This window comes from Dermacentor albipictus, chromosome 5 (assembly GCF_038994185.2).
Source record: "Dermacentor albipictus isolate Rhodes 1998 colony chromosome 5, USDA_Dalb.pri_finalv2, whole genome shotgun sequence".
In the NCBI taxonomy this organism is placed as follows: Eukaryota; Metazoa; Arthropoda; class Arachnida; order Ixodida; family Ixodidae; genus Dermacentor; species Dermacentor albipictus.
This window is the reverse complement of record NC_091825.1, coordinates 52,352,604-52,374,257: the sequence shown is the minus strand read 5'-3', so window position 1 is coordinate 52,374,257 and position 21,654 is coordinate 52,352,604. Positions and strand designations below refer to the sequence as shown.

At 44.5% G+C, this 21,654-nt stretch overlaps 1 protein-coding gene across 1 annotated transcript in view; it reads left to right on the top strand.

The window, feature by feature from the left end:
• LOC135899211 (uncharacterized) overlaps positions 1–21,654 on the top strand; it is a 232,213-nt gene that overhangs the window by 97,636 nt on the left and 112,923 nt on the right. The window contains exons 3-8 of the mRNA XM_065428465.2: positions 3,821–3,951; positions 8,602–8,728; positions 10,565–10,696; positions 12,096–12,191; positions 13,487–13,623; positions 17,974–18,178. Of these exons, the coding sequence (XP_065284537.1) occupies positions 3,821–3,951; positions 8,602–8,728; positions 10,565–10,696; positions 12,096–12,191; positions 13,487–13,623; positions 17,974–18,178 (828 nt within the window). The remainder of the gene's footprint in view (positions 1–3,820; positions 3,952–8,601; positions 8,729–10,564; positions 10,697–12,095; positions 12,192–13,486; positions 13,624–17,973; positions 18,179–21,654) is intronic.

The following is a 21,654-nucleotide window of genomic DNA, read 5'->3' as shown; positions in this document are numbered from 1 at the left end:
CAGGAAAATGGTGTTCCACAAGGCTGTGTTCTCAGCACGACACTTTTTATAGTAAAAATGAACACAGTTAATAAGATCATACCGTCGTCTCTTATGCACTCCATATACGTAGACGATCTCCAAGTGGCTTGCCGTGCCTCAAATTTGCTAACCTGTGAGAGGCAGCTCCAGATAACAATTAATAAACTTACACAATGGGCTAACAAAAATGGTTTTCGTTTCTCCACACAGAAAACAGTTACTGTTTTGTTCTCTCAGAAACGAGGGCTACACAGCGATCCAGTCCTAAAATTGAACGACACCATACTGCCGGTGAAACAAGAACATAAGTTTTTAGGAGTAACCTTTGACACCAAACTTAACTTCCTAACTCACATAAAAACACTGAAGATTAAAGCAAATAAAGCTCTAAATATCCTTAAAATTCTGTCTCATAAGCACTGGGGTTCCGACCGAACGTGCCTGTTACGTGTCTACCGGTCTCTTGCGCGTAGCCTTTTAGACTACGGCTCCGTGGTTTACGGCTCAGCCAGACAGTCCTACATCCAACGACTTGACCCGGTACATAACCTTGGACTGCGACTGGCAAGTGGTGCCTACCGAACTTCACCTATTCCAAGTTTATACGTCGAGTGTAATGAACCCTCCTTACAGCACCGCAGAGCATTCCTCACTTTTTCCTACGTACTAAGAATTCAGTCATCACCACAACACATATGCTACAACATCCTCACACAATGGAACTCACGCCTACACTATACAAATAAACCGAACACGATCAAACCGCTTGTCCTGCGATATGAGGAATATGTCCGGGATTATGACATTCCTTGCGAAGTCCTCGAGGTTGCCAGAAAGCCACAGCGTTTGCCCCCATGGTACGATTTTGAACCGTTATGTGACTGGACATTGACACATTTAAAGAAGAAAGACACCCCACGCGAACACATTACACAAGAATTCCGTGAACTTCAGGAGAAATATAAAAATAACGTGCAATATTACACTGATGGCTCCAAAACGAAAGAACACGTGGGTGTGGGGGTCATAACGGAAAATTGGGAAAAAAGTATTCGATTGCCGCAACACGCCTCTATTTTCACGGCCGAAGTTTTCGCCATATGGGTTGTTGTGAAAAAAATTACCGCTGATAAACACACAAATGCAGTCATATACACAGATTCTTTAAGCACACTGAAGGCACTACATCTGAAATCTGAGTGTGAACCCCTGATTGGAGACATCTTAAACATGGTGGCTTTTAATGAATACGGGAGGTCAATTCGTTTCTGCTGGGTCCCAAGCCATGTTGGGATACCGGGTAACGAAGCAGCTGATACATATGCATTGATGGCAGCACACGAAGACATTACAAACACAACACTCCCATACAGAGATAGCATCCGCGCAATTAGAAAAGCCTTAACGGTAAAATGGCAACGCGAATGGGACCGTTGTTCCGACAACAAGCTACATCTCACGAAACCCATAGTTGGGGAGTGGAAGTCATGCTATCATCAGGAGCGGTTCATCGAAGTAGTTTTGTGCCGACTACGCATCGGGCACACACACATCACACACAATTACCTACTCAGGAAAGAAGACACACCAACATGCGATAAATGTCAACAGCCACTAACAGTTATGCACATATTACTCACATGTACGCAGATTGAAACACACAGACGAGCACTCTTGCACAAATTATATGAACTACACATACCGTTACACCCTGCTCTAATTTTAGGCGATGATCCACTAGTCCCATTTTGTGACGTCCGTAAATTTTTAGACGACACTGGATTTTTACATAAAATATAGATTATTAACACAGTCTTTCACTTTATAAACTGTATTTTAGATCACCTCGTGTTTGGCGCAGCATAGCCTTAGCTGCTTTTGCGCCATTAAACCCCATTAAACTAACTAACTAACATCTCCCCTCACTCAACGCCTCACGCGCTACGGCAACACCACCTAGACGAGAGTTCTCTAGCGGGTGTTGGCTACGGCGCCACCTGGTGTCCCCTTCCTCCCGCTCTGCTCCGTCGAGGGGCGCTCGTGCCCGGCTTTGCGCCTCAATTGGTGCGATCGATTTGAAGGGGGCGGACGCGGCGAGAAAATCTGACGATTGTCTGCTTTGTCTACCTAAGCATTCTTTGCCATAGGAAAGGCCATGGGTAGACGCACATAAGCTAGGAAAGGCAAGTAAGCCGTACTAAGCAAAAACGAAGTGCACAGCCGAGCCAAACAATGCTTACGCATCAGTAGACAGTGCTCAGAAGTTCTGTAGCTTTTATTATATTTAACTCGGTAAAGTTCCGACTTCCACAACTTTCCACAGCTGTCCTCCCCTCCGCCATAATTAACAGCGCAAAAAGGCGGAGTCAAGAAAAAGCTACAGAAATCTGGCCTCGGACTGCCAGCTCGTCTACCTTCATAATCAAGCGCTGAGTTATTCACCTATTAGAGTTTGCCGGAATACTAGGAATTACGTATACTATTAGGCTCATATTCGATTCAGGAATTTCATATTCTAATTTTTCTGTGGCTGTAGTGAGCTCTGAGAAAATCCACAAAGTAGTTTCATGCTACGGTCGGGTGAATAACAATTTTTTCTTTTATAAATTACCTAATCTTGGTTTTACTGGCCGAATAAGCAGCATGATTACGGTTAATATTAAAGCTTACATCAAGAAAGACCTGCGAAATCACTGAAAATGTCAGCTGTTATACTAATTCTACCAGGAATACTTAAACGCTCTGGCAACCAATGTTTTCAAAGAACTGATATGCATTAGGACGTATTATTGTTTTGCGCAGATGGTTTCTAAGCTGACGTGTAAAGCACTGTTTGATGTAAAAAAAAATTTTTGTGCACCTTTCAGTCATATGCTCTAAGCTGTTTACTGCCTGCTTGCCCGTTTTTTTCTTATCGAAATGAAAATAAGAGACAGAGACGTAGTCACCGTGTAATGGTGAGGGCTACTCGTTTTCTCATAGCGGAAACAATAATATAAAATAAATATAATAAAATAAAAAGAAATCACGTCGTGGCGTCAGAACTCCACAGTACACAGTCCTACACCCGTGAACATAGCAATATGAAAGTGAAATGCAAGTTGCACCGCAATGAGTTCGTAAACAGTCACAAACACACACAAACGCCCGTGATGTAGATTGCGATGAGCATATAAACAGATGAGGAATTACATAGTTAAAATAATGCACGCACAGAACCCAAAAATGTATAACACGTAATATACAAGCACTAATAATCACAAATAACAGAAGCAAGTTATAGCAAAATCGTGTGATTATTCATTGCAATATCTTACTTGTTAAGAATGCCTGTTTCTTCTAAAAGTGTTCACGTGCGTTCAATGGTTTTCGCTGTGTTATTTTCCATGGCCATGGGCCCAGCAATTTTGCTTGCCCGTTTGTTCTTTCTGTTTATTTTTGTGTTTGTATTTGAGTGCGGCAACTAAATCTTTGTTTTCTTGGTGGATCTCACCTTCTCCTTGTCGCCATTTCTTACATCCTTTTTTTTTTTAAACCGGGGGAACACTTCATGTTCAATTCGGTATTCGATATTTTTTTTGATATTTATATTTGATTCGAAAACCAGTATTTGCACGCCCCATTGTGTGTACATATCGAGCACCTTGAAAAGCATTTTTTTAGGGGCACAACAGTATTTAGAAAAAAAAACTGCTGCTAAATTAGTAATTTTAAGGCTTCTAACGGTTAGTAATTGTAGTGAAAGCTCAAAAGCGATGACTAGTTAATCGACTTGCGGGCACCACCCTTACTCTCGCAGATCATCCAAGATGCGGAGACCATGTCTCGGCGCATGGAGCACCGTGGTGCCTGTGCCTGCGACAACAACACGGGTGATGGAGCCGGCGTCATGATGGCCGTCCCCGACAAGTTCTACCGCAAGAGGCTCAGGTGAGGTGCACGAAGGGTGCTCGCCATCCCACCCCCGTTCGGTTACTCGCTGGCATTGATCTCGACCTGTTACACTTCCCCATGGTGTCACACATACTGTCACACATAATGTCACACATAATGTCACCCGTACTGCCACCCATTCTGTCACACATATGTCACGCGTACGTGTGTTGCAGATGTCACACTGTTGTTAAGGTGAAAAACAAACCGCTGCCGAACGTGTAGGTTAAGAACCTGGCCATTTATCAGGCGAACTTGTGCGATAGAAAGACAAGCAACACTCGAATCGCCATGATAACGGCGAGCACAGATTTCGGTGATCTAATGCGAACTCGCAGGTCAAGTCTGCCCCGGCGTTTGTGGTGACTGTGTCCAAGAACAGAGGACACAAGAGACAAGGAGTTTCGAGGTGCCGGGATACGAACAGACCAGTCCACAGACTATGAGAGAGAGAGAGAGAGAGAGAGAGAGAGAGAGAGAGAGAGAGCTCTTTAGTTTCAGCCGAGTGGTTAGCCTGCGTATGTTCGTGTGTATGCTACATCGCGTGTAATCGGATGGAGTGGAAGAAAGGCCCTAGAAGAAGCTCGACTACGAATTGTTAATTGTGGTTGATAAGTTCCACAGGAAACTTACGCAGCTTCTTCACGAAGAAGGCCTGCACACATTTGTTTAACAATAATAACCCGTATGGTAAACCGTGCCGTAATACAAAAAAGTTTGCTGTTTTTATGCGTATCATTGTGCATTTTAATGTAATGGCTAGCGCTCGCGCTCGCGTACATTCTAGAGTGAAGAACGCCATTCGCGTATAGCTCCCGGAGTCTGATTCGACGAAACTTTCACGCTGTATAATATGAACAGCATTCAAGAAATTTCTTATGCAGTAGATGCGCGCCTTGCGCCGAGCGAAACCTTATTAATAACGGCGATAATCCCGTGAAAAACAGCCACCGGCGGAAAGGAAAAATATGTATTTGTCTCAGTACTCCGCACTAAGAGCTCATTAGCTCCAGCGTCGCTGATTATGGAAGTTGGAAAGCCCGAGTGTTCCGCCTGGTCTCTACAAACGTGTGCGTTGTTCTGTGTCGAACACTCATTAATTCTGAAGCATCCGACGGCGTGCCAGTAAATTGGAAGTTAGGGAGCAGCGCAGAACGCCCGCAGATGTGACGATTAAGTAGGATGAGGCGCGAGCATCCAATCGGAGCGCAGCGAAGCTGATGAGCTCCGTTATTTGCACTGCGTGTGTGCCGGATTGGACGAGATGCGGGATTGCGTGTACGTGCGTGTGTGCGTGCGTGCCCGTTTTCCTTTAGTGTGGGATGCAGGCTGAGACAGAAAGTGGCGAATATCCTCTTCGATTGCGGTCTGCTTACTGCTAAACAAGCAACTCGCTTAATATATTGGCGTTAGCTTTTCCAAACCACTGACGATAATATAACAGGAGGATATTCTCGGCTGTGAAAGTGCTGAGCATCTTCAGCTGCATCTTGCGACGGCGCCACTGTCGCACCGTATCAATACGAATAGATGTCTAGGTAGTGCTATCGAGCGATTTAAAAGGGAATTGTCCTGATAGTTTAGGAGCGCAATATAATATAATATTTGCACCTGTTCATGTCGTAGTTTCTGAGCACGTTTCCGCAAAATACAGTAAGAAGGATATGTGGTCTTCCACTAAACGACATGGCTGGAACGGGAGGTGTAAATGGTATAAATCTCAGTTCCTTCGCCGTCGCGTGGACTTTGACACTACCCTGTGGAGCGAGGGGGAGCGGCCGACCCCACAATAATTCCTCCTGTTCCCCAATCACCCTTGGTTCTAGCAACGAGAAGTGCGAATTGGAACGCCTTCCTGTGCACGTTACTAAAATGTAGAATCACTTATCTTTGTGTTTCGTGTTCGCACATCATACTCTTTTTTGAAGCGCTGGTGTACTACCAAGTGCTACGAAGTGATGCAAACTGTGGTCGTGGTTGGGAGGTTTCGAGCGCTCGCAATGATTGTGCGACGCCGTTGCGTTGCGTTTCCGAGAACTCCACGTCCCGCGCCTCCCTGCGTGGACATAACACACTGTCACTCGGCTGTCATCCCGCCCCCGGGGTGGTCAACGGGCTTCCTCCCTCATTCTTTGGCCATGTTTTGGCGAGATTCGGGCAGTTGCTGGCGCGCAAGTCCGGGCCCAGGGAGAGAACATCCGAACGTCGGAATGTATGATACGTGTTGGATGGATGAATGCTATGAGCGTGCCCTTTGGAACGGGGCGCTGGGTTGCGCCACCAATCCACTGTTACTATATTGCCTAAAGTACTGTCTATCTTAAGAAAAAAAAAAGAAAAGAAACATGAAGAATTCCCATCACCAAACATTTTGAACCCCTGTTGGGTACTTTGTTCTTGTGCGCCTCCGTTGTTTGTCGTTTCCCTACTGCCACCAATCTTCCAATCGCCTCTCACCACTATTGCGGACATGTTTACTTTTTTTCTGCCCTAACCAAACCCAAGGGTTTCAAGGAGGCCAGAGGTGCCTAAATCTACCGCTGGGCAAATATATCCACATTCTAATAAAACGTGTTCCATCGTTTCCCTCATAGATTTACCACAGCAAAAACCCTCTCTGGCGGCAGCAACCCCTTTGCCCGCCACCGGCATATGGTTATTTCGGCTCGTTGGGGCTGTGGTTGGGGTCCCGGCGTCGGCGGGCTTGCGCACTCTTCCGTCGACTCAATGTCCTGAGGCGGCGCCTTCCGATCCTGCCCTCCTCTGTTCCTCTGTTTGCTACTCTTTGTTTTCTCTGCTGCGGTGCGCGCTATGGCAGGAGCTGGCCGAAGGATAGGCGGCCTCTCTAGGCTGGGTTTTTTTGTTCTTAGTTTTTCTCCGTCGCGGTGCGCAGTTAGTGGCCACCGGCGACCATTCGGCCATGTCTTGTGTAGCAGTTATGTTCAGATTCGGTCGTGTTGTTAACCTCTTGTTATATCGAACTACAGCATAATTAATGTGCTGTTTTCTGACCGGAGAGCTTTGCCTAGGTCCCCATTTACTGCGCGCGCGATCTCGCCTTCCCCCAGGTGGGACCGGCTGGTCGACGCGCGCAGCGGCGCGTCGACACACGGAGCGGCCATAGTAGGTGGCCTCGATGTCAGCGCCGCCTCCTGCCGTACGGAGTAGCATGGATCGAGGCACCCTAGGCCATAGAAATGCCATAGAATAAGTATGGCCCCCTCTAGCCAACATGGAATAAGGGAGCGGCCCCTGCAATCGGGGATCGTTGTTCTGAGCGCCCGTCCGTGGGCGCCGCGCTATTGGCTTCAGCCGCGCCGACTGCGCCAGCCGCGCGAAGTCGCCGTGGCCGAGGCCAATCGCGAGCGGCACAACCGAACGCGGGCTCCAAGTATGTGATCCCCGATCGCGCCTCATTATAAATATAAACACTACAGCCGGCCTATGATCTCTTAACCGTTCGTCACACAACAGTTACATTGTTCATATATAACTGTAACCACTCTCTACAATTGAGGCATGAGTGCTTAGCATTACGTGATAGGAGATATGGTGCTGCAGAATGCCATCCTCCCCTCGTGCCCCTTCACTACGCATAACCTTGTGGCTACACAGGATCGGCACCAACATTTATTAATAGGGATCTCTAAACGTTGACATAGCCTTCATCGTTACCGAGTTGGATGCTGTCTTCGCAAAGCAGTATTCGTGGACATCTTTGCCAGAATTGGAACTCCACTTCACCATCTACTTTGCCGTCTATGGAACACAGCCAAAGTCTAACTTGCCTTCCCGCGTGCTCGTATGTTAGATGTCATGTAATTGAGCCCGCGCTGCCCCAAGACCACGTTAGAGGACAAGAGCATGCATACCCTCCTCAGGCCTTGTGGTTGCATGTAGCTGCCCATGCAGACAAGGTGCAACACATATGCGACCACCGCATAGTGATCCGTGTTTTGGAAGAACGCCACAGTTGAAATGTTGAAGCAAGTGGTCACACAAAACGTGCTTGGGGACAAGCAAGTTCCAGCGCTCCTTAACATGTCACTAGCTGTCATTGAGTGAGATCTGTTGATATTTGTCTGTGTGCATGAGAATGCTATAGCCATGTGTTTCTAGCTTGTAAGCCAAGGCTTACTGCAATTTATATGACCTAAGAACTGAGAACCTTACTGTCGCGTAATTTTCTAATACTTTGCTATCGCTATCAATATAGTGCTTCATTTGTTGGGTGAAACTGATTTTTTGCCTCCAGAATACCTAATTATTGGAGTTGCAAGCAAATTCACTATTCACGAACTCCCTGTAACCGATTTTGTTGTGAGTCTTGCATTTGATTAGTTTCGTTATCAGTAGAATACTCACTGAAGTAAAACATGGCCAATAATTTTTTGTTTTAGTATTTCATTATATCTGTGAATACATGATGTCCGTGTTGGTTACAGCTAGGTTTTCCTAATGGTATGCATGTGTGTGTGTGCGTGTGTGTGTGTGTGTGTGTTTGTGATATGGCGTATATGCATCAAGACCAAATAAACCTTATGAAGTATTGTAATCTCACAAACTCAGTTTAACATGTTCAATAATACACTGTGTAAGTGTAACACTTCCAAGTAGACTCACAATTGTTGCCATCTTGTCCTGCAGGGAGGAGCTGAACATAGTGCTGCCTCCGGCAGGGCACTATGCCACGGGTGTCTGCTTCCTGGAACAAATGACAGCTCCTGAAGCAGAGAGGAGGTTCGAGGAAGAGGCCCTGGCCAACAACCTTAAGGTGCTTTTCATTATGCAGGCAGCTTCTGCTTTTTGTTTCAAAGCTGATTCGAAGAATGGTGCTTATTGTACCCCTGCGTGAGTATAGATGCAGGCTTTATGCTGTGTAGATCCACTGTGAAAGAAACACAGAATGGAAAGGTTCAGATCAAAGCCTAAATATTGATATAGTCTTTGATGGGCTAGTGATGAAATGCTAGTCTAATCAATTTAAGCTATGTTGTGTGCATTCCGTAAAACTTGGTTTGGAAAAACTGAATGGCAACAGATGCTAACCTGCAGTACTCTTGCATGTTTTGTACTCATGAATGACTTTGTTAATGACAGTACAGGGCATATTTGTCGAAGAAGATGCTATGCTGTCAGAGACAGCTGTTGCTATAACAGTTTCTATAGCAGTTCAGATTATTTTCAATGCAAGGACTTTGCCTTCATAAATCGTTTTCATAATGTTACACATAAAAAGAAATATATTGTTTAGTCAGGGTTTATTTACTTATAAGTGCTGCAGGCTTATGCGAGGTCATGTGTGGGTAAAAGATATGTGGCCTCCATAATGTATGTTAATGTGATGTCTATAACATATATTTAGCATATATAAGAAGAATCAGTGCAACTAAGTGATGCCAGGAAAGAACATAAGTTAAAGTGCTTTTCAAATAATGTCAGCTAATCTTTTGTGACAGAGTTGCCATTTAAAGGGTTATTGTGAATCATGTTGCTCTGCAAGAAAAAAAAAAAGAAAGAAATAATCAATTTAAAACAAGTGCGCTATGTCTTGCTTCAATTTTGAGTGACATAACGGAAGAAATTGTTGGGACAGTGTGTTAATTTTCAACATTGTGTTCTCTTGAAGGGCCCCTCACGAGGCCAGATAACAAATTTGGGTTATATGCTGGAAGTTGTTACATGCCCTCTAAGCAGTGTTCTACCGCAATAATTTTTCAAATTAGTCCATTAATAGCAGTGATAGAAATACTTCAAGTGCCGTGAACTCATGATTTAAGGAAGTGAGCGCCACCGTCAGCATAGACACCCTCTCCAGTTGCCCCGTCTAGTCTATGCAAGCGAAATTCCTTCCCTGCGTTCTCCCATACCGGAGCCGGAGGATCGCGCGACAAAAGCGTCACTGGCCCCGCCTTCATTTTTTTTCCCTCTCTCTAGCATTTTTGCTGAGGGGCACAGTGCCACTGACGGTGTCGCACATAAGCTGTTGAGTTTGTCTTGTTTTGTGCAGTGCACGATTTTATGCACTGTGCACAAGAACACCTGACTAGCGGTATAACTCAGGCTCCAATTTTAGCTGGTGGTGAAAAATAATTAGCTGATAATCAAGCTAAAGTTGTGGGTTTTGTATCTTGCTTCTCATTTGTGTTTTCTGGAAAAACGATATATTTAGATTGTAAAGGAAGGTGGGAAAGTCAGCAGGAGGCCGTTAAATGCCAATTGGTACCATTTGCTCCTATACAATTGGTCAAGGTTCCAGTTGGAACCCAACTTTGATTTCAGTTGGTTCCACTTGAGTGTGGTTCAACTTGGAACCAAAGTGGAACCAATTATTTTTTTTTCAGTACAGCTGGTTAAGGGTCCACTTGGGTCCCAACTAGATCCAGTTGCTTCTAGTATAAGTGGTAAATTTACCAAACTGAAATGAGTTGCTGCCCAGTTGGTTTTTACCTGTGGCCAGTTGACCCCAGTTAATACCAGTTAAATGCAGTTGGATTCCGAACTAAAAATGCAGACGAATATGCTAATTAAAGCAAATAAACATTTTTTTAGTGAATTGCCAAGATAGAACTGTCAAGCGCTCACTCTTGCTCGTACGTTGGACGTGCAGGTTCTCTGCTGGAGGACCCTGCCCACAGATGACGGAACCCTGGGCTCGGTGGCCCGTTCCACAGAGCCCTACATGCGCCAGGTATTTGTGGTGCCCACCGGTGGACAGGCAGGCAACGATTTCAAGCGAGACGTGAGTTTTGTCCTTCCGTGTGACTCTCGTCTCGCGAGGGCACTTTGTCTTCATCAGGGCAGCAGCTGTCGTATTTGCAAAGACCACTGCGCTTATCGAAATGTTAAGCAGTAGCGCAGGCTTTCCTTATTTACTCACTAATAATCAATTCATCTCTACATTCCTTGGACCTAGCGTCTTATACAGGGTGTTTCAGTGAACACTCAATATTTTTTTAACCCTGCCTGTGGCCGACAGCACAATTCTAGTCCATGAGCTGGTCTACTTTAAGAGGCATACATTACTTGCACAAAAACTTCAAATGCATAATCGACAAATTACCAAATTCACTAATTATGCTTTAACTAATCACCTTGTGGCACATATTGGAATTTACAAATTCTAGCAGGTGAGACTGGAAGGTATATTCACTTGAAAAGAATTGTGTGGATGACACCATTTACGAGATATGCGCCATCAAAGTAAGAATGCACTGTCGTTTAACTTACTTTTTTAACAAATCTTTGTTTTATGCATTGAAGCAGAAAAGTAACTGGAATGCCAATGCATTTCTCCGCAAAGTTCAGGAATTAATATCTCGAAACTGATGTCATCGTGAAAATTTGTTCCAAGTGGATTCGCCTTGCGAACAGCTAGAATTTGTAAATTGCAATATGTGCCATAAGGTAATTAGTGATTTATTGTTAATTAGTCAATAATTATTCCAATTTTTTGTGTAAGTAATGTCTGCCTCTTCGAATAGACCATCACATGAACTAGAATTGTGGTACCTGCCACAGCCAATTAAAAAAAAATTAAGTGTACGCTGAAACACCCAGTACAGGGAACAGTATCACATAGGACAATCATTATATGAGCCACAAAGTATGCTTTGCATCAGCAGCTTCAGCTCAATGTGCATATGCATCCTGGCTGCTTGTTTTTTCTACCAGCGATGTAGCGTGCAAGTTTCGTGTGTTCTTACCACAATATCAACACATCCATTGCATACTGTATAATGCCCAAACTGTAATCATTGCTCAAGTGTAGGCTGACTTTTTGCTATGTAAATTGCTTCTTATATGAAAACTGCCTTAGTTTGTCATTAACGCAGGTCATTAAGGATCACTACAGAGGACTTCAGCTCCTGTGCTGACGACTGCATCGTCTTGGTGTAAAAAGCATAAGTTGTACATAAGGGCATTCCCAACTTTTACAAAAAACCTGTTAATGCTTTTTTATAATGCATCTTTATAGTTTCTAGCAGATTGTGCTGCGAATATATATTGTATTCATGCTTGTATAGTAGCTCTGCTTAAGATTAGCACTAATATTGTGGTGCTCTCAGAATATAATTGTGCACATAAGCGGTACAGATAACCATAAGTGATTGATTGATTGAGTGATACTGTCTCTGCAGGTGTTTGTCCTCCGGAAAGTCACCTCCCACAAGATCCCCAGTGATAAGCTGCGCTACTATATCTGCAGCCTGTCACCGGACACTATCGTATACAAGGTGAGACAGCCAACGGACAAGTTCCATTTGAATACATTTTATTGCACCCTAATCTAGTCTGTCTGCTGTAATTTCAGTTTCTTCTGAAACTCTGTGACTTTGGCACAGCTTATGTCATTGTGACAAAATCACAGAGAATTAAAAGAGGCCATATATAATGATGCTCTAGCGTGTCTGTTGTTCATTTGAGTCTCTGGGTCTCCAACTTGTACGAGCAAGCCAGACAGTGCAAATTCTGCCTACTGGCACGACATGCAGACATCATGCATACAAAAGGCATGTACGAATCCAATGAACACACAGCAAATCTGTACATGAGTATAGTTCTCACTGTATGGCTAGTTAAAAATGTTAAGCACATACAGTGCCACGAAGTGTAGCCATTGCACCACTATCTTTTGCCTAAAGCTTGAGTTCGTACTTGATGGCACTAATCAAAGAAAGAGGCAAGTGACCTGGACACAGTTTCACACACACAAAACGGTGTCCTCGTTGTTTATTGCGATGGCAATTATGCGGAGACTGGTTCATGTAAGGTCGGGGGTGCAAGCGTGGCTCACACGTGGAGGGTTAGAATGTCTTCAGAGATGCACAACACATTTTGCTGTAACAGCAAATGTGGCTGTAAAAACGAAGGCAGCATTCCACCTCCCGTTGCTGGCATGAGCATTGCAAGCACAAGCACTTGCTTTCCTGCTTTATAGTTCTATCCATGCTATAGTGTACTGCATGGTAAATTTGAAGCTACGACTACAGATAATTTTTCATGGAATGCATCTCGTGCATCATCGACATGTGTTGCCTCCAACACTGCTGGCAGCGCTTCTCATCAGGCCAGTGTTATGAAATGTCTGGTAGCTGTCAGGGAGCTGTTCCTGCTGTGCAGCAGCACTTACTAGGGGTGCTGCATCTCGCGAACATGTCACACCATGTATCTTTGGAACATGGGCCAACGAGATCAAGTCCACCACTACGCATTGCTATCACTCTCAATGCTTTGTGGAACTGTTAATTTTCAAATCTAGCGTGTCTTTAGGCGTTGCATAGCAGCTAATCAAGACTTTGTGGACATGTTTGCCTGCTATGGTCGCCCAATTCTAGTCGGATCAGAATGCAAAGCCCTCTCGTGTACTTAAATTTACATATCTTGTTAAGAACCTCCAGAGGGTCAGAATTGATCTGTAGCCCTCCACACACCTTTGCCTCACAATCCACTAAGCACCATCAGGGTGGTAAATAAATATCTTCAGTTATTATGATCAAGACCCCGTGCCTTTGCCTTTCTTCTCTCACAGGGTCAGCTGACAACCACCCAGTTGTGGCGTTACTTCTTGGACCTCCAGGACCCCCAGTGTGAGACGTACTTGGCCCTCGTCCACGCCCGCTTCTCGACAAACACCTTTCCCAGCTGGGAGAGGGCCCACCCGCTGCGGTAAGCCTGTGCTGTTGTATGACACTGCCATGAGTAGCATGATCATGCTGTGGTATGCTTCATACCTACATCCCATCCAAATTGAGAATGCTAGTGCATAGGTGGCAGCTATTTTGTAGCTTGGATACCTTCTTGCAGCTTGACTACGTTTCATTATGCAACCGAAGCAGTCTTCTTTTCTCGCTAAAAACAAACATATTGCAATAATAAATACAGTCGAAACCCGCAATAACGAAATCCTGTAACAATGAAGTTCTCGCGACAACAAAACATTTTCGTATCCCCGGCGAATGCCCACAGGATTCAATGCATTTCGTACCTCTCGGCAACGAAATGTCGCTGTACTGCAATCCTGCATCAACGAAATTTGCCGGAACATAGCTCTGCATATTACCTACTCACGTAAGGCTAGCAGGCTTCAAAATGTGCTCAAATCCGATTGTTTTGCACTAAAATTGCATAAAATGCCACCTTGTTACACTTATGTGGGCGCCACCACTTTTTTGCTCAAGAAACAACCAAGCGTCGGAAGCGATCAGTGCACTGGAAACACGTCATGGCCGCCATCTTGTTTGTTGATCACCCGTTTGAAGCGGTACGCATGTTGCTACCGACATGTAACGGCGGTTCTTGCATGCCTACTAGGCGAGATGTTCAAAATATGTGTTCAGTTTGTGTTCCCCGCGGCTGATGACTTGGTGAGGCCTATAGGCCAATCGCATGAAGCGAAAATGAACGCAAACTGAAACGCATTTCGAACAACAATTGCCGATTGCGGCAGTGCACTGTGTAATGGGCACCCCGGTAAGAAAAAAAGTAGCAAAAACAAGGAAATTCACGTCCCACCGACATGGAATTGTTTATGGCGCTTGAGATAGCGGTTGCAGCATATGGAGTGTCGCGCATTTGCCCATGATTGAGCAATCGTCCGGGAATACGCATCCCTTGCTTCAAGAACACTGGTTTTGATACCACCTGACAAGCCATTGCATGCAGATTCGGCGCAGGACGTAGATTTGCGCAAAAGGACCGTTATCACGATCGTTTGCCTTTGTGCACACGAGATACGATCACTATTGCGCTCGGCTTTGGATAGATTGGCACCTACGGGCAACAACGTGCGCTGGAGAAATGGTGCTGCATGCGCTGTTGCTCTGCGTCCGGTGCTGAGCTACGCAAAATCTCACAAAAGTAATCGCACCTCTGAAAGCAATTAACAGAGAACACTGCGCTACGGCAGCACTGCCACTGCTGGTCGACGCATGCGGCATACTTTGTACTGTCAGCAATGTGTTTCTATACCCTCGAGCAAAGCTTGCAAAGTAGACTAAGGGAATTTTGACAGTAAAGTTTTGCTATGCAATGCATTACCTATCTGTGCTGTCTCTTTTCGCAACAGCGAAATTCTCGCAAAAGCGAATCTTTTCACATTCCCCGCTTATTTTGTTACTGCAAGGTTCAACTGTAGTATATCGTTAGATGGAACTGCTGCGGAAGCCATGCCAAGCTATAAAACATTAGGAGTAGTTTCAATGCGATTACCATTGCTGGGGAACTTCACCCAGTTTGTGGTGTGTTCGCCCGTATCTGACCTCTTTCACATACCCAGTGGCCCAAGTTGTCTGCTAGGTTTGGCCACTAGGTATGGGCTGGCTGCTGTGTTGCTGAGCACGCATGGACCACTGGATATGTGCCCGAATAGACGATAGAGATGCCCTTTGGCATTGTCACCACTTTCCACACATTGGGGGCATGTTAAAGATCCCCTGGTGGTCAAAATTAATTTGAAGCCCCTTGCTATGGCGTGCCTCATTATGAAAATATGGTCAAAGCACATAAAACCCCAGAATTCATTAATTTGACACCTTCTGCTGCTTGAAGTAGAACTTTGTTAGAACACACCAGCTCAAAGTAGAACTTCATAACTTGAAATATGCTAGAGCTGCATGAATTAAAGGAACAGCCAACAACCGGTGTCCAGTAATGTTTACAGGCTGCGCCTTCAGATACTGAAATATTTGTTGTTTTTAATGTGAATAGCATTCTTTGCCTACTTCAGCCGTTTTGAGCCTGCCTATCTGTCTATCCTCTTACACCGACCCATGTGGTACAAGTTGTCTACCTACTTGGGCCACTAGCTTTGTGCTCCTGGTCATGATGGCCGTCATTCCTGCTCCTGCTCATTCCATTGCCGTCATTCCTGCTTCTTGATCTCACTCTCGTCACGCCATCATTGTCACGCTTTCTACACCAACTGAATGTTTCAAGTTGTCTAATAGCTTTAGCCACTAGCTATGAACTCATGGTTGTGATGAAATTGTGGTCATTGCATCGGCGTCATTGTAGCTTTGTCATCCTTCACTTGTCATGTCGTCATCGTCACGCCATTATCATACAGCCGCCATACATTCGTTGTCACACCACCATAGTGATGCCACCATAGTCTTTCAGTCATCGCCATTCCAACCTACCGTGCTTGCTTAGTGGCTATGGTGTTGGGCTGCTAAGCATGAGGTTGCGGGATCGAATCCTGGCCACAATGGCCACATTTCGATAGGGGCAAAATGTGAAAACACCCGTGTACTTATATTTAGGTGCACCCCAGGTGGTCCAAATTTCCAGAGTCCCCCACTACGGCGTGCCTCAAAATCAGATCGTGATTTTGGCACGTAAAACACCATAAATTACTTTTTAATCGCCATTCCACCTCTGTGATCTGATTGTCGTCATGGTGTTTCATCACACCTTCTACTGCGACCCAGTGGTCTAAGTTGTCTGATATCTTGGGCCACTAGGTAGCTGTTCGGCACCATGATGCCATTGTGGTCGTTGCATTGTCGTCATTCCAGATTTGTCAACTGACCCTTGTCATGCCTTAGTCGTCACGCCATTGCTGTCACACAGTCGTTGTAATGCCATCGTCATCATGCTTTTTTATCATTGTCATCAATTTAGTAATGTCATCCCATCATCGTCACACCGCCTTCATCACTCGATCGACGTCACTCTTTCTTCGGCATTATATTGTAATCGCACTGGTGTCATTCAATTGTGATTGTGGCCCCCTTGTCATGCTGTCATCATCAGACAGTTGCTATCATGCCTACATTGTCAGACCGTCATCGTAATGCCGTCGTGGTCATGGCATCACCTACATTCCAGCTTCATCATCCAACTCGGCATGCTGTTGTCATGCCATTGTCATCATACAGGTTTTATGATACAGTCATCATCATGCCATTGTCATCATACACTCGCGGTCATCCCATTGTTCTTATGCCATTGTCCTGCCATCATCATCACTGCATCGTCATCATTGTAACTTTCGACACTCGGCTCTCGTCATGCCATCGTTGTCGTGCTGTCGTTTCACCATTGTCATCACTTCAGTATTGTCATCCCATTGTTGTGATACCATCATTGTTATACCACCTTCATCGCACCATTGAGATCATTCCTTGTTCGTCATTCAATCATAATCATGCTGCCATCATTTAATTGTGATTATGCTGCCATTTTTATGCTGTAGTCATTATGTCGTCACTCAGGTGCTATCGTGCATTTGTTGTCATACTGTCGTCGGCATGCCGTATTGATCATGCCATCGTTGTCCTTCCTGCTTCTTAATCCAGTTGTCGTCATACTGCTGTCATCATGCTCTCGTCGATTCATAGTGATCTTGTTGTCATCACATTGTCGTCGTTATATCATCATAACTTCAGAATCTACTTCTTATTGTCGTTATGCCATCGCCGTTATACACCTTTGGCATTCCATTGATATCATTCCTTCGTCAATTTATCGTCGTGCCTCCATGCTCATGGATGGCCTTGGCAAGCTCGTGCCACAGCAAAGTGGGATGATATTGGGATATGTGGCATATAGCTGAAGCAACAAAAGTCTCAATTACCAGTACACACATAAAATAAATGTGACTTCAGAAATATGGTCTGTTGCCACATTGCTTGATTGCTACTCCAATTACCGTCGACAGTCATTGTGAGATTAAATCTGCTGTAATTTTTCATACTGATGGCAATGCACTTGGTGACCTATATGTTAAACTGCTTCGGCCCTCTAATGGAAGTGCAAGAAAGGAAACTTTGTTGAATATATGTTGATATCTAGAAGGATGTTGGTACACTTCTCCCAATTTGGGAAATATTAAGACTTGTGACAGGGTGTTGCACCAACTTGAAAAAGAACTGTGCTGTTAGCTTTGCCCAAAATATTATGTGAGTTTTCATTGGCATAATTTTTAGCTGAAGAGTTAGCAATAACTTGTGCATCTCCTTGAAGAGCCGCATAACAAAGCACTCGACTGACACTCTTGTGTCTGGTTGTCCGCAGGCTCTTGGCTCACAATGGAGAGATCAACACGCTCCGGGGCAACGTGAACCTGATGCACGCCCGTGAGGGTGTTATGCACACGTCCATTTTCGGGGACCGGCTCCGAGAGCTGTACCCTGTGGTCGAGCCCAACCTGTCCGACTCTGGCAGTGTGGACACAGTGCTCGAGTTCCTTGTCATGGCTGGCCAACGCACTCTTCCTGAGGTCAGTGGCTTCTTTTTGCAGAAAGCGCTGTTAAGGGTACTTCAACCTACTTCCATGGCATCAATCACAGGTATAGTCTATTTGTAGATGCTTTGTCAACTGCCAAAGTGTGAGTCAAATGTGTTGCATTTGTGCAGTTTTCGTGGTAACCTACGACATCCAAACATGGCCAGGCAGACTGAATGTTTGTTGCAAAAGAATTGTTGATTATACTGGCAGAACTGCAAAGCATCTCGCCAGGACACCTTTGTGTTGGTTGACCCACAAACTTTAATGCATCGAAAACTCTTATCAAGAATTCATAGAATTATGCATTAATGAATGAGTTAACACATATCGAAATGAAGGATGGCTCACATGACCTCCTGGGGGTCAGGATTTTTTAAAGCGTTAGCTTTCTTTGGCTCTTCCCCTCACTTTGTGGTTTGTATGTTTCTAGCTGTTTATGGGAGAAGAATCCGCTCGGGCCACTAGGTGTGGGGCCAGAGTTGCTGTCTTGCCGAGCAGACAACACGTGTGTCTGGGCATGTGCCTGGATATATATAGCACATCTTTCTGTTGGCTGCTGTTTGGCCTAGCAGACAACTTGGGTCACTGGGATGCGTGCCTCTGGGTATGTGCCTAAATAGGCAACTTTAGCACTGCATATGGTATATTGGTGTGCGCCCATTCTTGGCCAATTCCCCCAGGGATGAGTATGCCAAGATGACACAAGGGGCATGTAGCCTTAAATATATTAGAGCGATAGCACCCCATTCGCAACAGGCACATCTGCATCGAGTGCGGCCGGCCATTTGATGGATAGCCATTTGAATGAAGTTGCAGCCAGAATAATAGGGACAGTGGGGGTTGCTAGGGAGTTTCAACTTGGGTGCTCTGGCTACAATGAGATATACTATCTCATGGTATCATTTGGTACTGTAGTTGGCAGTGAGATTGCCACTTAGTGTGTCTGTTTCGTAATGCACATTGTTTTGAGTTCACATTGATTCACTTCATGCATGTTTCGTAATTCAGATAGTGTGAGGATGTGTAGCAGGTCACACAAGAAGGCTATTGCTGATGTTGGCGTTTCTGCCATGATTTGTTCTCCTTTATCTTTTGGTGAGGAGGAGGAGGAGGGTTAGAAGAAAGGGATAATACAGTTAAAACTCGATCTAACGAAACCTGATTTTAGGAAGTTCCTGATCTAACAAAGAAATTTCCATTACCCAGCAAGTCCCCATAAGGTTCAGTGTTGTCATCAACCTGAATTAACGAAACTAGCTTGCATTAAACCTGATTTAATGAGGCTTTTCCAGAAATTAATGAACAAGAAAAGCTGTGATTTCTTTCTCATTTTGATGCAGATGGGTTTTTCTTTGAACTTCCTCTAACGCTATCGCGGTAAAACATCTAGGCACCCTAGTCATGACCCTAGCTTTATTTTGATGAGGCTGCACGCCGCGCCCATGCACGAAACAACGGACTCGACAGTAGCTAGCATTCTTACTTACCAGATGGCACTAGGAGCTGTGGTATTTGGGCCGCCCTCACGGACTTTTTACACATGCAGGCATGGGTTTGCGGCAAATACAATGCCGAGGTACCTTTCGGGTCTCACTATGTCAGAATTTTAGATTTCGAAGAACCGAAAAATCCCTTGCTCGACTTACCGAATTTTCCGATTTAACAAAATGATTTGACCAGGGTCATCACTTCATTAAATTGAGTTTCAACTGTATTTACCCCATTAGCATAAATCGACAGAGCAATGAAGTCTTCCTTGATGGGACTGTATGTCCAGGAATCCAGTGTATTGGGCTATATGTTATATTCTCTGACTGTGTTTAGAGCTGCTCAAAACTAGTGCACTAATAGAAAGGAATACCAATGAACTAATCATAGTTGGCCAAGCTAATGAGAGCCTAAGAAGCCGTAGCAGAGCATCCTTAGCTATGTTGATGATAGTAACAAGGGCAACAACGGCAGCACAGTGATGACCTGGATATGAAGATAACAGTGATTGTGACATGACAGTGAGGATATGACAATGCTAAGGAAACAACTATGACAATGTGACGATAATTCCAAAGTTATGGCATGGCATTTTCCAAATTCAAGGACGGGAATCAAAATCTGGGCCTATACAAGTATACCTTTCTTTTCTCGCGACTTCTGCTTAGGAAGCATGAGAGTACCTGCAGCAGATGTCACAAAAAAGTACATATTCTCACATTGCAGAAAAGTAGCCTGGAATTGAAGGGCTGCAGTTTGCTCAGTGCTGGACATATCATAGTTTTAATATACCTAGCCTGTAAAGAAACTTATTTTCAGTGGTCCACAATCTCCTTCTTTTTCTTGATAACGCAAGTAATCATTCATTACATCAAATTAGACAGGCAAAACAATTCCTTACACTCCTGCGAAGCAATGGCTACTGTATAGTCTTGTTTGATTTATAGATTCTATCCTGCGACGGAAGAAACAGGTTCACATTGCTCCAGATTTTGTCACGATGAAGCCAACTGTTGGGCAAGTGAATTGTTGTACATGTGCAGCTGCTTTGCTTAAATACCTTTCATTGATTAATGAATTGTGGCAAAGTTTTCCAAGGGATTTACATGTGGACATAAATATGTGACGTTGATTATGTTGATTATGCGTTGCCTAATGTAGAAACAGGAAGACAGCGGTGTACGTAGATCAGACATCAAACGAAGGTAGCCAGCATTTGAGATGAAAAGGAACGAATGGAGTTAGGACAGATAACCCATGACAGATAACCACTGGTGTAATAGCGTTTTATAAAGGCTGCCATAGAAAGGGAGGCACAGTAAAGGACATCAATAACCAGGTGATGTGGTGAAGTTAGGAGATGGCAGGTATAAATAAGATTGTGTCGGCTTGCGCAAGGCAGGGGTAATTGGAGATCGCCAAGATAGGCCTTCGTACTGCAGTGGACATAAAAATAGGCTATGATGATAATTATGTAGGGGTTATACCAGTGCAAGTTGATAACATTAAAAACTCATTGGTGTGGTTTAAAACTGAAGAGAGAAGGAAGTGGCAAAAAAATGCTGCAATGCTGTACTGAACTCGCAGTACAGTCATCCAGATATCCAATGAAGTGCATCTGTAGACAGCGCCAAAGGCGCTGTCCAGGAACGTTTATTTCAAGTTGGAGTTGGTGTGGGAAATGGTCAGGGCTAGAAACAGCAGCATGGACATTTGGCCTCAATGTTGTGTTCATGCATTGCGCAGTCTGATGGTGATATCGTCGTGTATAATTCAATGATCTAAATGTGAAAAGAAGTTTTCTTGTAGTTTTAATGCCACTAGAAAAATTATTGTTAAATATTCCTTAATTCATTGGCTGGTTCACACAAGGTCAGTGCATTTTGGTGAGAACATTTTCCACTAGAAAGTTTTGTGAACCTAGAACCTTTACTGGTTTGAAATGCAGAAGCCAGTGTAAATTTTTGTGATTCAGTGAC